The sequence below is a fragment of the Emydura macquarii genome, unplaced genomic scaffold (genome assembly GCF_026122565.2).
Source record: "Emydura macquarii macquarii isolate MOO-44397 ecotype Brisbane River unplaced genomic scaffold, CSIRO-AGI_Emac_v2 contig_2768, whole genome shotgun sequence".
Taxonomy (NCBI): domain Eukaryota; kingdom Metazoa; phylum Chordata; order Testudines; family Chelidae; genus Emydura; species Emydura macquarii.
In genome coordinates this window covers 39,745,270-39,757,339 of record NW_027132905.1, presented here as the reverse complement: position 1 = coordinate 39,757,339, position 12,070 = coordinate 39,745,270, and the positions used below count along the sequence as shown (strand labels likewise).

Sequence of the window (12,070 nt, the reverse complement as noted above, 5' to 3'; positions counted from 1 at the left end):
AGCAAGAATTTTTTAATGGGCAAAAGTTTCCATTTGGGAAACATCTTTATACCTTCATATTATGGAATAATGTATTGGCCAGATGGACTGGCTAGCATCAAAAAGGATGCTTTTCATTTGATTCATACACAGGTATGAATCTTTTGGAAGTGTATTACTAATATATTTTTCTTTAATTGGTTTTACCAATTTGGTTCTCTTTAGATAACCTGTAGTTTGTTTGGATTTCTTTGGCTTACCACTTTTATGTGATACATTACATTAGATTCTATTATATTTTGTTTGGAAATAAAAAATGTATGAAAGCTAAATAAATAAGGGATCAAAGGCAATATTTTGGAGAAAATTATGAAGAAGTATGACAAAGCGGATTTTTATTTCTCTCTCTTTTTAAGGGACAAAAAATAAGTCTTCCACAATTTGATATTCCTGCACAGGATATTGAAGTTTCTTGTTATTTCTGACCTTCTCACGAGCTTTCTCTTTTGATGTTTCATCCATCCATTGTAATTCATCTAGTGTCTCAATGAACACTTCCCGAATTTTGTCTATTAAGTCTCGGACCTAAAATAGAGACAGTAAGAAATTCACCATTAACATGCTATTTTTTCTTCTCAACCACAGCTAGACAGATAGCAGGTGTCTCATGAAGATTAATCTCCTCAAATGCTTCATGCTATCACGTAGCACTCAGCATTTAAATATGCTTAATAAATAAGTTCCTCTATGCCTGCTAACTGCTGACTGATTAGCAGAGTTCCCAAGACTCGGTTATGTATGTCTCCTGACTTAACTGAACTGTGGGAGACATGAATTGGAGGCACTGAAAGGCAGGCAAGAGGAAAGTATCATGCTCAGCAGCTAACCATGTTGGGATATCTACGGGGAGGCCAACCATGTGGAAGGTCACACGTATAGTGCTTGACCCATCTGAACAGCCTGGCCTAGTGGATACTGCACTAGACTGGAACACTGGTGATCTGGGGTCTGTTCTCAGCTCTACCGCTGGCCTGCTGGGTGACCATGAGCAAGTCACGTCACTACTCTGTGCCTCTGTTTCCCCCCTCTGTAAAATGGGCCAATGATACTGACTTCCTTTTGTAAAGTGCTTTTGAGAACTACTAATAGAAGGTGCTACCTATTATTATTTATTACATGGAATGTTTCTCAACACCTTGGAAACTGGCTAAAAGTTATGCTGCCCCAGGTTTGTGCAACACTGGGGGGCAGTTATAGAGTTTCTGGTCCTCCTCGGTTACCAGAGAGGACCAGGATGTGTTGCAGCAGGGATCTGAATAAATGGGGGAACCTCCTGGTTAGGAAGTTCTCTACTTGCTGCTTAAAGCATGGCTCTCTGCCATTATGTGCTTACACTACATGGTAGCAGAAGTGAGTGAATTCCTCCCACTAAGGAGCAAAGGAAAGAAAAGAGACACCCCCACAGGCTGCCAGAGCAGTGAATGAGTGGGGAAAGTGGAAATTCAGGGAGAAAACCTGTAAAAGCTGCAGCAGGGAGGAGGCAGAGATCTGTCTCAGCACAGCAATGGAGCCCGTGGTGCAAATGGCTCTATTAGAAAAGTCTGAGTTTGGCCACTGAGACAGCTGGCCTTGCTGGAACTGTAGATTGGAATGATTCTGGAAGGCTTCTGGTTTAACAGAGAAAGCACAAGAATACCAGGTAAATGCTCTGATACTTGCTCTGCCTGATGCTGCTGCTGCTAGCCTAAATTCCCTACCCACGCTGATGAGGAAAAGAGAGAGCACTCCAAAGTGAAAATGGTTTTGATGTCTATTTTATCAGCAGACAGAATATTATACATGAAAGGGCCAAATTTAATAGGAGGTGCCAGGAACAAGGGGAAACAGCTGAGACTTTTGTTACTGCAGTTGATAATCTTGCTCAACATTGCAAATCTGGAATGTGAAAAGAAGAACTGATAAGAGACAGGATGGCTGTTGGTATAAGAGACAGCCATTTATCAGCACCGCTTCAGCTGAACCCAGCAAAAGCTACAGCAAAAGTGAGAATGCAAGAGACGTACAGAAACGGCAGCGTGACTTACATTCCAGCAGCATAGGAGAGACTGCATCAGACAATATGGACACAGTAAAGAGAAAAGACACAAATTTGAAAGGAGCAATGAGACCAAATTTACAACATAAGAACAGTGCACAGCTAGAGAGTGGGAGACCAAAGAAGCTTAAGACGAGGGAAGCCTCGAAAAGCTGTGGAAGATGTGGCAAGACACATCTGGCTGGCAACAATGATGGAGGCAGAATGTCGGAGATGTCACAAAATGGGCCATTTTACAATAGCATGCAGGTCACCAAGAGTAGTGGAAACAATCCAAGGAGTGTCATCAGATGACAATGAGGCCGTACTTCTAGGGACTATATCCTCAATAGAACAGGTAATACCTTCATACACAAGGGTGAATCTAAATGGTCAAAACCTTAAATTTAAGTTGATACTGGGGCAGCAGTTGCTGCCATTAAAAAAAAAATCAATCCCAGACTAGAGCTCTGCAAAGACCAAATAAGGTTTTATGTGGGGCTAGTAACACATTGGAAGTTTGAGGCCAGTTCCTTGGGAAACTGGAGAAAGGATGGAAAGTTCTTCAACAAATAATATATGTAATGCAAGGACTGACAACTCCCCTACTAGGGTTGCTAGTAATATAAAGGCCACACCAAGTAGAGACTACTGATATCTTCACCTGTTTGGGCACAGTATTCAGTAAACTTCCAACAACTGTAGCAGTGGACACATCTTCATTTAGTTTAGGAGCAGTGCTCACACAGTAGAAACCAGAAGGAGACCAGAACTTGTTGCATTCATATCAAGAAGCCTCAGAACCCAAACAACAGTATGCTCAAGTGGAAAAGGAAGCTCTCTAGCACTCACTTGGGCCTGTGAATAGCTCAGTGAATATCTGTTTGGTTTGAATTTTAACATAGAAACAAACCACAAGTCCTTAGAGGAATTACTGGGTTCAAAACCACTGGATGACCTTCCACCTAGGAGCCAAAGATTTTGATTATGGCTGATGCGTTTTTCTTTCAACTTTACATACTAGGAAAAGCACCCACTCTACCGGCACGCAACCTGCTAGCCCTGACTGAGCAACCACTAGTGGAAAAAGAAAAGTCTTTAGAGAAAGATATTAAAATCTACATCAACCTCTTTCTGGCAGCAATTCCAGCATCTGCCAGCCAACTTCAGCAAATTAGAGATGAACAACTAAAGAATGAGACTTCTCAGAAACTGACTCAACTCTGCCAAAGAGGGTAGAGGTTGAATTAGTCAACTTCCAACAGACTTACGGTTAGATTGGCAGGAACAAAATGACTTTCACATGACTGATGGCCTGCTTCTGAAAGGACAGCACATTCTTATTCCCACGATACTTCAGAAAGAGAGACACTTCAAAACCCACGAGGCACACCAACATATAAACAAGTGCTGTCTTCAGTACTTCCCAACAAAACAAAGCCAGGATCTGGGACCAGCTGGTACTCTGTCAGACAGTGAGCCCTCTTCGTAGCCTTCATAGCCTCTTCACAGACGCAAAAGGAGTGAGAACACGGTCTGGAAAGCTGATCGTATCCCCCTCAAAGACATAATCCTTAGAATACTGCTCAGGATTATTCAAATGCAATTGATAAGGGAACATAATCGTGTAAAGAGTTTTAAGGAATTTGAAATGTATTTTGAACTGGTGTGTGTGTGTATACAATGCTATATAATTTAAGTTTTAATCTCTTTATGATAAAGAAAGATAGATGTGGAGTGGTTATGGAGTTCTTGGTCCTCCACAATAACCAGAGGGGACAGGATGTATTGTAACAGGGATCTTAATAAATCAGGAAACTTCCTGGTTAGGGAGTTCAGTAGCTGCTGCTTAAAGCATAGCTCTCTGTGTTTAAGTCCACACACTACGAACACACATACATTTTTCATTCTTGCTGTGGTTTACAGTATTTTGCAAAAGAGGCTGATGCTTTCCATAGCTGGAAAGATGTCCTGTGTTACGGAGCAAAATTGCAAAATACCTCAACACAGTTCCACTAGGGAAAATTCATCATTTTGCCCCCAAAAGAGAAATATTACCTTTTTTGCTACCAAGTAGTTGTAGGTACGTATTCAGGCAGAAATGGTGAATAAATGGCACAAATATTCATTAAGAGATCTGTTTTCACATATGTATTCATGTGAAACCAACTGCTAGTTTCATACAGCTCTTTCTATAAGGTTCAGTGTCATAATATTAGCCTGTTATCAGCCTTTAACCCTTTACCTATCTCCCTTAGGGTTTTATTCTGCTACCCATCACTATGGTATCTGAGCACCTTCCATGTAAAATCTATTTGCAATAGCAAAGTCCCCAGGCAATTTGATGGAGTCTCTGATTCTGCTTCCATTTAGGGGGTATAAAAACTCTGCTTATTGTCAGTAACGTTTTTGTTTGGTTGATATGTTTGTTAATTTGGGTGTATGTATATATATATATATATATTTAGATGGGGAAGAGAGCAGGCAAAGGGAGGTCTTAGTGTTGAATGTCATTATTGTTATAACTCCACAGCAGACCATTTTAACCTCGGTTTAAAGCAGATCAATAGCACTATTTGCATGTATGCATACATTCTTGGCTACGAAGACCAATCCAGAGGGAAAGGGAGAACAAGAACAGTACTGCCAATTAAAAGCAGAATACAAGAAGGTCCGTCCTGGACAAAAGTTTTATTAGAGATCCTGAAAGCCTGTAATAGTTTCACATTTAAGAATTGGAGTCATGGAAAAAGTGTCTTGGCTTCACAAATGGCAAAACTGCTGGGGGAACTTGTGCCACAAAATATTCCATCATTGGCATACTGAGGCCGGGGGCAGGCCCTCAGGTGCTGGCCTGTGAGGGGATGCCAAGCCGGCCCTTCAACATGCTCAGGAGGTGGGGGGCACAGGAGGCTCTGAGGGGTGCCCCTCAGTGCCTCCCCCACCCACGTGTCATGAAGGGTCAGCCCAGTCCTCCTCCCCAGGCCCATCCAAGCCGGTGCCAGGCTGCCGCTGCAGCAGGAGAAGTGGGCACCATGTGGCAGGTAAGTGCGGGGAGGAGGGAAGCAGCAGAGCCAAGCCTATACTTGCCCCCCCCTCCACCCCGTGCCTCAAACCCTCCCCACATCCCTGCAGGTACAGACCGCCCATGCCTGGGATCCAGAGACCCTTGGTACGCCACTGTATTTCATTTAGAGCAAATCCTGCCTGAAGAGGAGTTGTCAGAAGATCACTCTTTGGGATCTATAGCCATCACACCAGGATTCATCAAGATCAACTTGAAAGTCTGCCTGTCTGATACTGTCATGGATGTTGTTAGCTTATGGTTTTCTTTCCTATTGGTTACCGGAGTCCACAGACTGGATACACAGGCCCCTTTTCGAAGCACAACCCCTGTATGTAAATGATACTTATCATTAAGATTAAACAGTCTGGAGATGGCAAAGACACCTGTTTCTTTGAGAGAAACTCCCAAAAGCTGCTGACCATCGGCACGAGGTGTAACTCACTCTCAGAAGAGACAGCCCATGTTCCTCTGCCTCGGGAACAAAAACCGAAACTCCCCTACTGTCCATCTCCCTCTGAGTTATGTTAACGCTCTGCACCATGTACATATTTAACAGATATTAGGCCCAAGGTTTGGGTTGGGGAGGAAGAACGGGATGATGGGATCCATGGGAATTGTGGGCTTACGATAGCATGAAAGGGAAACTACATACCATCTTCTTGCTCTCACCAGCAAATGTCTCCCTGACATACAGAGCTCCCACTGCATTCTCCATGTTGTTGTTGACGTAACTCACACATTCCCGCCAACGGGCCTCTTCCAGTGTTGTCCCATAAAGTGCCTGGAATAGAGATGCAATGGGATCAATTCTGTCTATGCATCTTCCCCTCAGCCCCACCCCAAGTAGCTACAGGGCAAGAGGACTAATCAAAGAGAGGGGCCATCACACTTTAGCTTTGTTTCTTTGGAAGTTCTGGTCTTCCTTCCATTGATCCGTTGTGCATAGGATACTATTAGGCAGTGGTATGGATACAGTTCAATCTGTCCCACCACTCTGTCATTTCATGTCTTATCTATCCGTCCCTCCATTTGTCTATCTGCCTAAGGCATTCCTGTAGTGCCACTCACCTTGGTATCTAAGCCTGATATCCACCCCTATATCTACATGCATTGGCTTTGCAATATACAAGAGGAGGTGAAGGCATCTCAGGGGGGTTCCTGAGCTTCTGCAATGGTAGTACAAGCAAATTGTCTTGCAGAACACTTGTCACTAGTGATGGTTTGGAGGATATGTATCCAAGAAGGCTTCACCTGGAGGCCCTGAGCCTATGGAGTTCAGATTGACCCAGACTTCCCCATGATATTTTGAATGTCCATCAAAGGCTCATTTCAGTTCCCATCTTGAGTCAAATATTAAAGTTGGTGTTTAGTTTATCTGATCTGATTCTCTTATTTCTAGTGACATGATGGGATTTGTATGTTGGCCCATCCCCACATATAGGTTTCAAAGAGATGAAAAACCCATTTCCCAGAAGGACTGAAAGAAACGGAAGCATCTTAGTTGTTCATTCAGCTTCACTCTGCACTTTTCATGTCTGGGCATCCAGCAGCAAACTTAACTCAAAAAAAGAAAGACCTAGATGACAACAGTAGGCATGGGTCTCCCCCTGAACTCCAGATCTTACATCTCAAGATGCAGGCAATGTTTGGATATGAGTTTAAACTTCACACATTGAGCCAACCTTTTGTTCAAAGCAGAGTTTATCATGTTGATTTGGTTAAAGTCCATTGTGCAGAAATGGACTGGCTGCCCCTTGTCTAGAATCCTAATGCTGATAGGTTCAAGGTGATAACTGCAGAATGATGTCAGTGCTGAATGAACTCTTTGGGAGAGTAGGGGGTTACCTTTCGGTAGCTGGCCCGGGCATCCTTGAAACGCCGACTCAAGCTGCTGACCCTGTCAATCACCAATCGCCAAACTAGGTAGTTCTGGATGGTGCTGTGTGGAGAAGTAAAGCAGAGTTTAATGTCTTGCAATGGGCCACTCAAATACAGGTAGTCAAAGGGCAAGGTTTAGTTTGAATGCGGATGACAGGGCTAGCAATGGCTGCCAAGTTGCTTGTGACACCTACGGGGAGCCCATCGGTATCACTCCACAGGTCCCATTCCCTGGTGCTCTTCAGGGACTAAGTTTCTAATTTCCACCTATTTCTCATTTTAGAATGTAATGTGAGCTAAATGATGTCCTATTGTTTCTTTTCTATGGCATTAGGCAAAGTCTAACCCTCCAGACTTCAGTAAATGTTGCCTTCCACCACCCCTGTAAGGGAAGAAAGGATTGTTATCCCTAATTTACAGAGTAGAGGACCCAGAAAAGTGACATGATTCCACCAGGGAGTCTGTGGCATAGCCAGGGGAAAAAAACTATCTTTATTCCCACTTTGGCCCTTTTGACCTCCAAATGGCGCCCCGTCTCACCCGTATCTTAGCCCCAGTTCTTCCTCTGTACCTTTACCTGGCTGAGTAGTTGGAGATAATCACTTTGAGCTCCCGTAGATAGGGTGCTCCGTACACAACTACCTCCTCATCTGGGTGGATCTGAACATTTACTGAAGACATGATGTCTTGGATGAAGAGAGTCCAGTTAAACTCCTGTGGGGGTAGAGAGAGGCAGACACACTGATTCCAAGCTTTTCTTTATACCTATTACAACAGAATTCTGCCTCCTCTCACTGCACTATCTGGGACTGGATGCTCTGGGGCTAGCAGTAGAGCATATTCAGTAAAGAGGACTCCTGCCTATAAAACGCTGTCTCCTTATTTGTCCATCAATACTAAGGGCCCCACTGCCATTAGGGTATGATGCAGGGAGGTTGTATTGGGCTTGGATTTTTGTTGATTGTTTTGGGTTTCGTTTGTGTTGTTCCCACAACTTGGTGGTTACTGTGGTAAATGTATTTGATACACCGATCATTGTGGGTTGCTTATGTAACTTGTGTTGTAATATTTGTAAATAGCACCTAGATGCATTGGCTGTAGAAGACAAAAATCTCTTAGGTATTGATGGAACCAAAAGCATGAGCCCTGTCATCTTTTATTGCATTATGTATAGGCACAGATTTTTTAATATGCCATGAGCATGTAACGTATCCCTTTGCTTCTTTCAATGTGGATCCTTTCAAGATTCAAGTCAACAAGCACATCTAGAGCTGGGATCTTTCCTCCCCAGGTCTGTAAACTGAGATCATAATGATGCTATTCATTTAGCCCAGGACCTGCACCTGTGTGCAATCTGCTGACAGACTTGATACCTGCATCTCATAATCCAGGTGGGGGAAGATGAAATGAGAAGTTAGCTTGGGATTCAGAGATACTGCAGTTCCTTTGCTGCTCTGTGTTTTGTTCAGGTATTGTGGACTCAAGGAAAAACCTGTATACCTTGCAGTCTATGTTCCATGTTAATGAGAGAGAGAGTGGGTGTTTTTCTGGGATTCATCCTAAGAGCACTTACACTCAGAAAACAGCACCTTCTTACCCACCATATCCGCTCCCTTTGTATTTTATTATGCCGTCTATATATGACACCCTTCTGCTGGTGTAGCAGCCCATTTTTGAGCCAAGTATTCAGGGTGGGTGGCCTGAGGGAGACCCTACTCAGAATTCCACAGGGGTCATCACATAAAGTCAACATTTCCATCAGTAATTCCACTCAACAATTACACTCCACCAGCACTCAGTGCTGGAATGGCCCACAAATGATCCAGTCTGTAATTCCATTGCCAGGCCTACCTTTGAACCAGAATGGCGTCAGAGTGAAGAAAGTTGGATGTGACACTGTTCCCAGTGGTAATGACACCACAATTAGCCAGTGGGAATTCACACCCTTTTAATGCCTTAGGCTGGATACTACCAGTTAACCTTGATAACCTTAGTAAGGAAAAGCAAGAGGCCATCCAATGCATGTTATGAGTGGAGTCAGGGGTTCTTGCAAAGGATGATTAAGACACAGGCCATGTTGAGATTTTAAAAATGTACCTAAAGCAACATAACTCCGAACCTGTACAGAGGAGCTAACTAGCAGTCTCCAACCCCCTTTATCAGCAGGTAAAAGACTATTTGGAAGACTTATTGAACCATGCATGGGTCACTAGATTGAGCTCTTGCTACTCTTCACCAATTGTCTGTGTGCAGAAAAAGGATCAAGAGCAAAATTGAAAGATGACGCCAGCCCCTTCCCCATACACAGGATGTCTAAGATGGCTTGGGTGGGAAGTCATGATTCTCAGTTTCTACATCAGGGCAATGCCTACCATCAAAGATTCATGAACACTGAGAGTTGACCCGTCACTGCCTTTATTACACTTGGGAGATTGTATGAATGGATTTGTATTCCATTTGGGCTTATGAATGCTCTTGCCACCTTCCAAAGGTGTACGGAAGAATACCCGGAGGGTCTGAGAGATGACAGTTGTGTCCCATATTTGGATGATAACCCAGTCTATAGGAGAACTTTTGAGGAATATGTAGAACATGTTCGGGAAATCTCCAGTGATTCAAAAAAATACAGTATCGAACTAAAGGCTGAAAAGTGTGACTTATTTAAAATGGAAGTTTGGGTATGACTGTACCAGCTGAGGGTCAAGTGCCTCCTAGACAGCCAATCATCTGGACTGGGAAACATTAGAAAATATTAGAAAAGTTGCTTGACATTCTGGTGTAACTCCCAGTAACAGCCCTGCCATTCATTTTACATACAGAAGTGTCTTCTGATGGATTGGGAGCTGTGTTGTGTTAGCAACAGGAGGGCAAGTTACGGTGATAGACTATGGCTCTAGGTCCATTTCTCCTGTAGAAAAAAGATAGAATTTGTACTCTGGGAATGTGGAATTCCTGGCTCCAAAAAGGTCAAGTTATATTATGCGTCATCCTTCATTCTACACAGATAATAACCCATTGACATACGTACTTACATCAGCTAGATTGAATGGCAGTGGACACTGGCGGGTAGCTGATGTGGCTGATTTTAATTTCAATATCAGATACCAGTCTGAACACCTAATATTGATGCTGATATTTTGTTTTGTATGCCACTTGATATAGGCATAGAGTAACTCAGTCATTACAAAATAACTTTGTGATGCAAATCAAACTGATGACACCAAAAGTCTTGGTCCCTAAGTAGTAAAGGATTTGTTCATGTTGGAACCAAATAGCAGCTTTGCAATCAAGCAAGACTTACTTGTGATACTTGAAATGTCAGGACGACATTTAATGTTGCCGGGGTGTGTAAGGCATACACCTAACAAACTGCACAATGGCACAAAAAGAGAGTGAACTTTTTGGATAACACTCCCCGTGTTCCTCAGTGGCAGAAATTTTTAGGCACCCCCTGCCCTGGCTGGCTGAGGTTGCTGTGGTATGGGGTCAGACAGGTTGTTTTTGGAGCCCCCCCCCCCTTTTTTTTTTTTTTTTTTGCACAGACGCTTCTGAGTCTCTGCTCTGTGCTAATGGTGTGCACTGTATGTTTGTACTGAGCTAATAAAGAACCCTGTGTTTTCAAAGGACAGAGTCTGCCTTTTGAAGCGTGTCAAACACAAATGTTTCCTACCTTTGGCTAGGCAAAGTCTTTGGTTGGAATTTTTTTTGACAGATATTGAATTTGCCACCAGAGGGAGCCCATAAAGCCTTTGATTGTGATATCACATTGAATGCCATGAAGTAAAAAACAAACTGTAAATACTTACAATACCCAATATACATTGATATCCTACTTAGCCGTTCATACCCACTTTGGCCTGCACAACAGCTGGAAAACAACTAGACTTCATTTACTTTTTGTTTGCTACTACAGCATGACAAGTTCTCCTCTTGGTTATACTTCCCCACAGAGTTCCCAATTAAAATGGGTTTAATTTTTTTTTTACATGTTGGTAAGGTCTGTCGTTTTAGTCCACTTTGCCCCCATCTCCAAAAAATATATATTACAAATGGGAGGCGTTCCTACCCTTTGGGATCATTCTAAGTAGTCTTACCTGGAATTTGATAGTACTTCAGAGTCCCCTCAAATTTAATCTAGTAGTGATGGTGAAAGTATAGACATTTTTCCCCACTAACTTGGCTAGAATTGCTACCGTGCTATCCTCCGTAGATACATATGTCACTTGGGTATCTGTGCAAAAACCTACTTAAAATAGTATTAAACCCATGGAAGCATGGATATTCAGTTAAGATTTTCCCCACTACTTTTGTCATGTTAAAGCATTGCAAGTCAAAATGCAGTGAGGATTAGTTATTGTTTGGTTGGGAGACTTGTGAGCCACAGATATCTATGCAAAGTAAAGAAGTCACTCGGTAATTTGATCTCTTTGATCCATTGGAAGTTTAAACATTGCTGGCAGAAAGGAAACTCTAGTAACTCATTCTTGGGAAAACTTGTGGCCACAATTGCCTGTGGCGTTTGCAGACTTCCAAAATGATTTTGATGGAGATACTTCCATGCAAAAAGTGATAGATGAATCATTCAAGTTTTACCAAATGATTATTCCCGCTCTAAACAAACCACGCAGTACACCTGTTTCTTCTGTGCATAGAACTATAGGACTTTTAACCATTCTTTTTGGACTGGAGTATGCTTATTTATGATCCTGCCTGGTCCAATTGTGGCTATTTTTAAAAGAAAAATGCCGTAAAATCTCTTAGCTTTACATTAAGAAGAGACATGACTTTGAATCTCTTTTGTTGTGTAAGTATAAAGAGTCTGCAGAGCTGTTTTCCATTGACTAGACAGCGGGAGGAGCTGGAAGCAATATAATTCTTATCAAAACACTTACATTCAATGCAAATTTTTCCTGTAGCTCTCTTAGGGTCATTTTGTTGTACAGTAAGGTCACATCATGCCTCTCTTCTGCAGGTGCAGTAGCCTACGGATATTCAAATAGTTATCTTCAGAATTGACTGACAAGAGTTTCAACAGTTGGAATCACATGAATGCACGTGCATGCTCTCTCTCA

General features: G+C 42.6%; 1 protein-coding gene across 1 annotated transcript in view; it reads right to left on the bottom strand.

Moving 5' to 3' along the window:
* MMEL1 (membrane metalloendopeptidase like 1) overlaps window positions 1-12,070 on the bottom strand; it is a 52,761-nt gene that overhangs the window by 18,249 nt on the left and 22,442 nt on the right. Inside the window, exons 10-14 of the mRNA XM_067567143.1 lie at window positions 11,891-11,980; window positions 7,576-7,712; window positions 6,966-7,059; window positions 5,773-5,901; window positions 466-564 (exon numbers count right to left, since the gene is read on the bottom strand). Coding sequence (XP_067423244.1) covers window positions 466-564; window positions 5,773-5,901; window positions 6,966-7,059; window positions 7,576-7,712; window positions 11,891-11,980 — 549 coding nt within the window. The remainder of the gene's footprint in view (window positions 1-465; window positions 565-5,772; window positions 5,902-6,965; window positions 7,060-7,575; window positions 7,713-11,890; window positions 11,981-12,070) is intronic.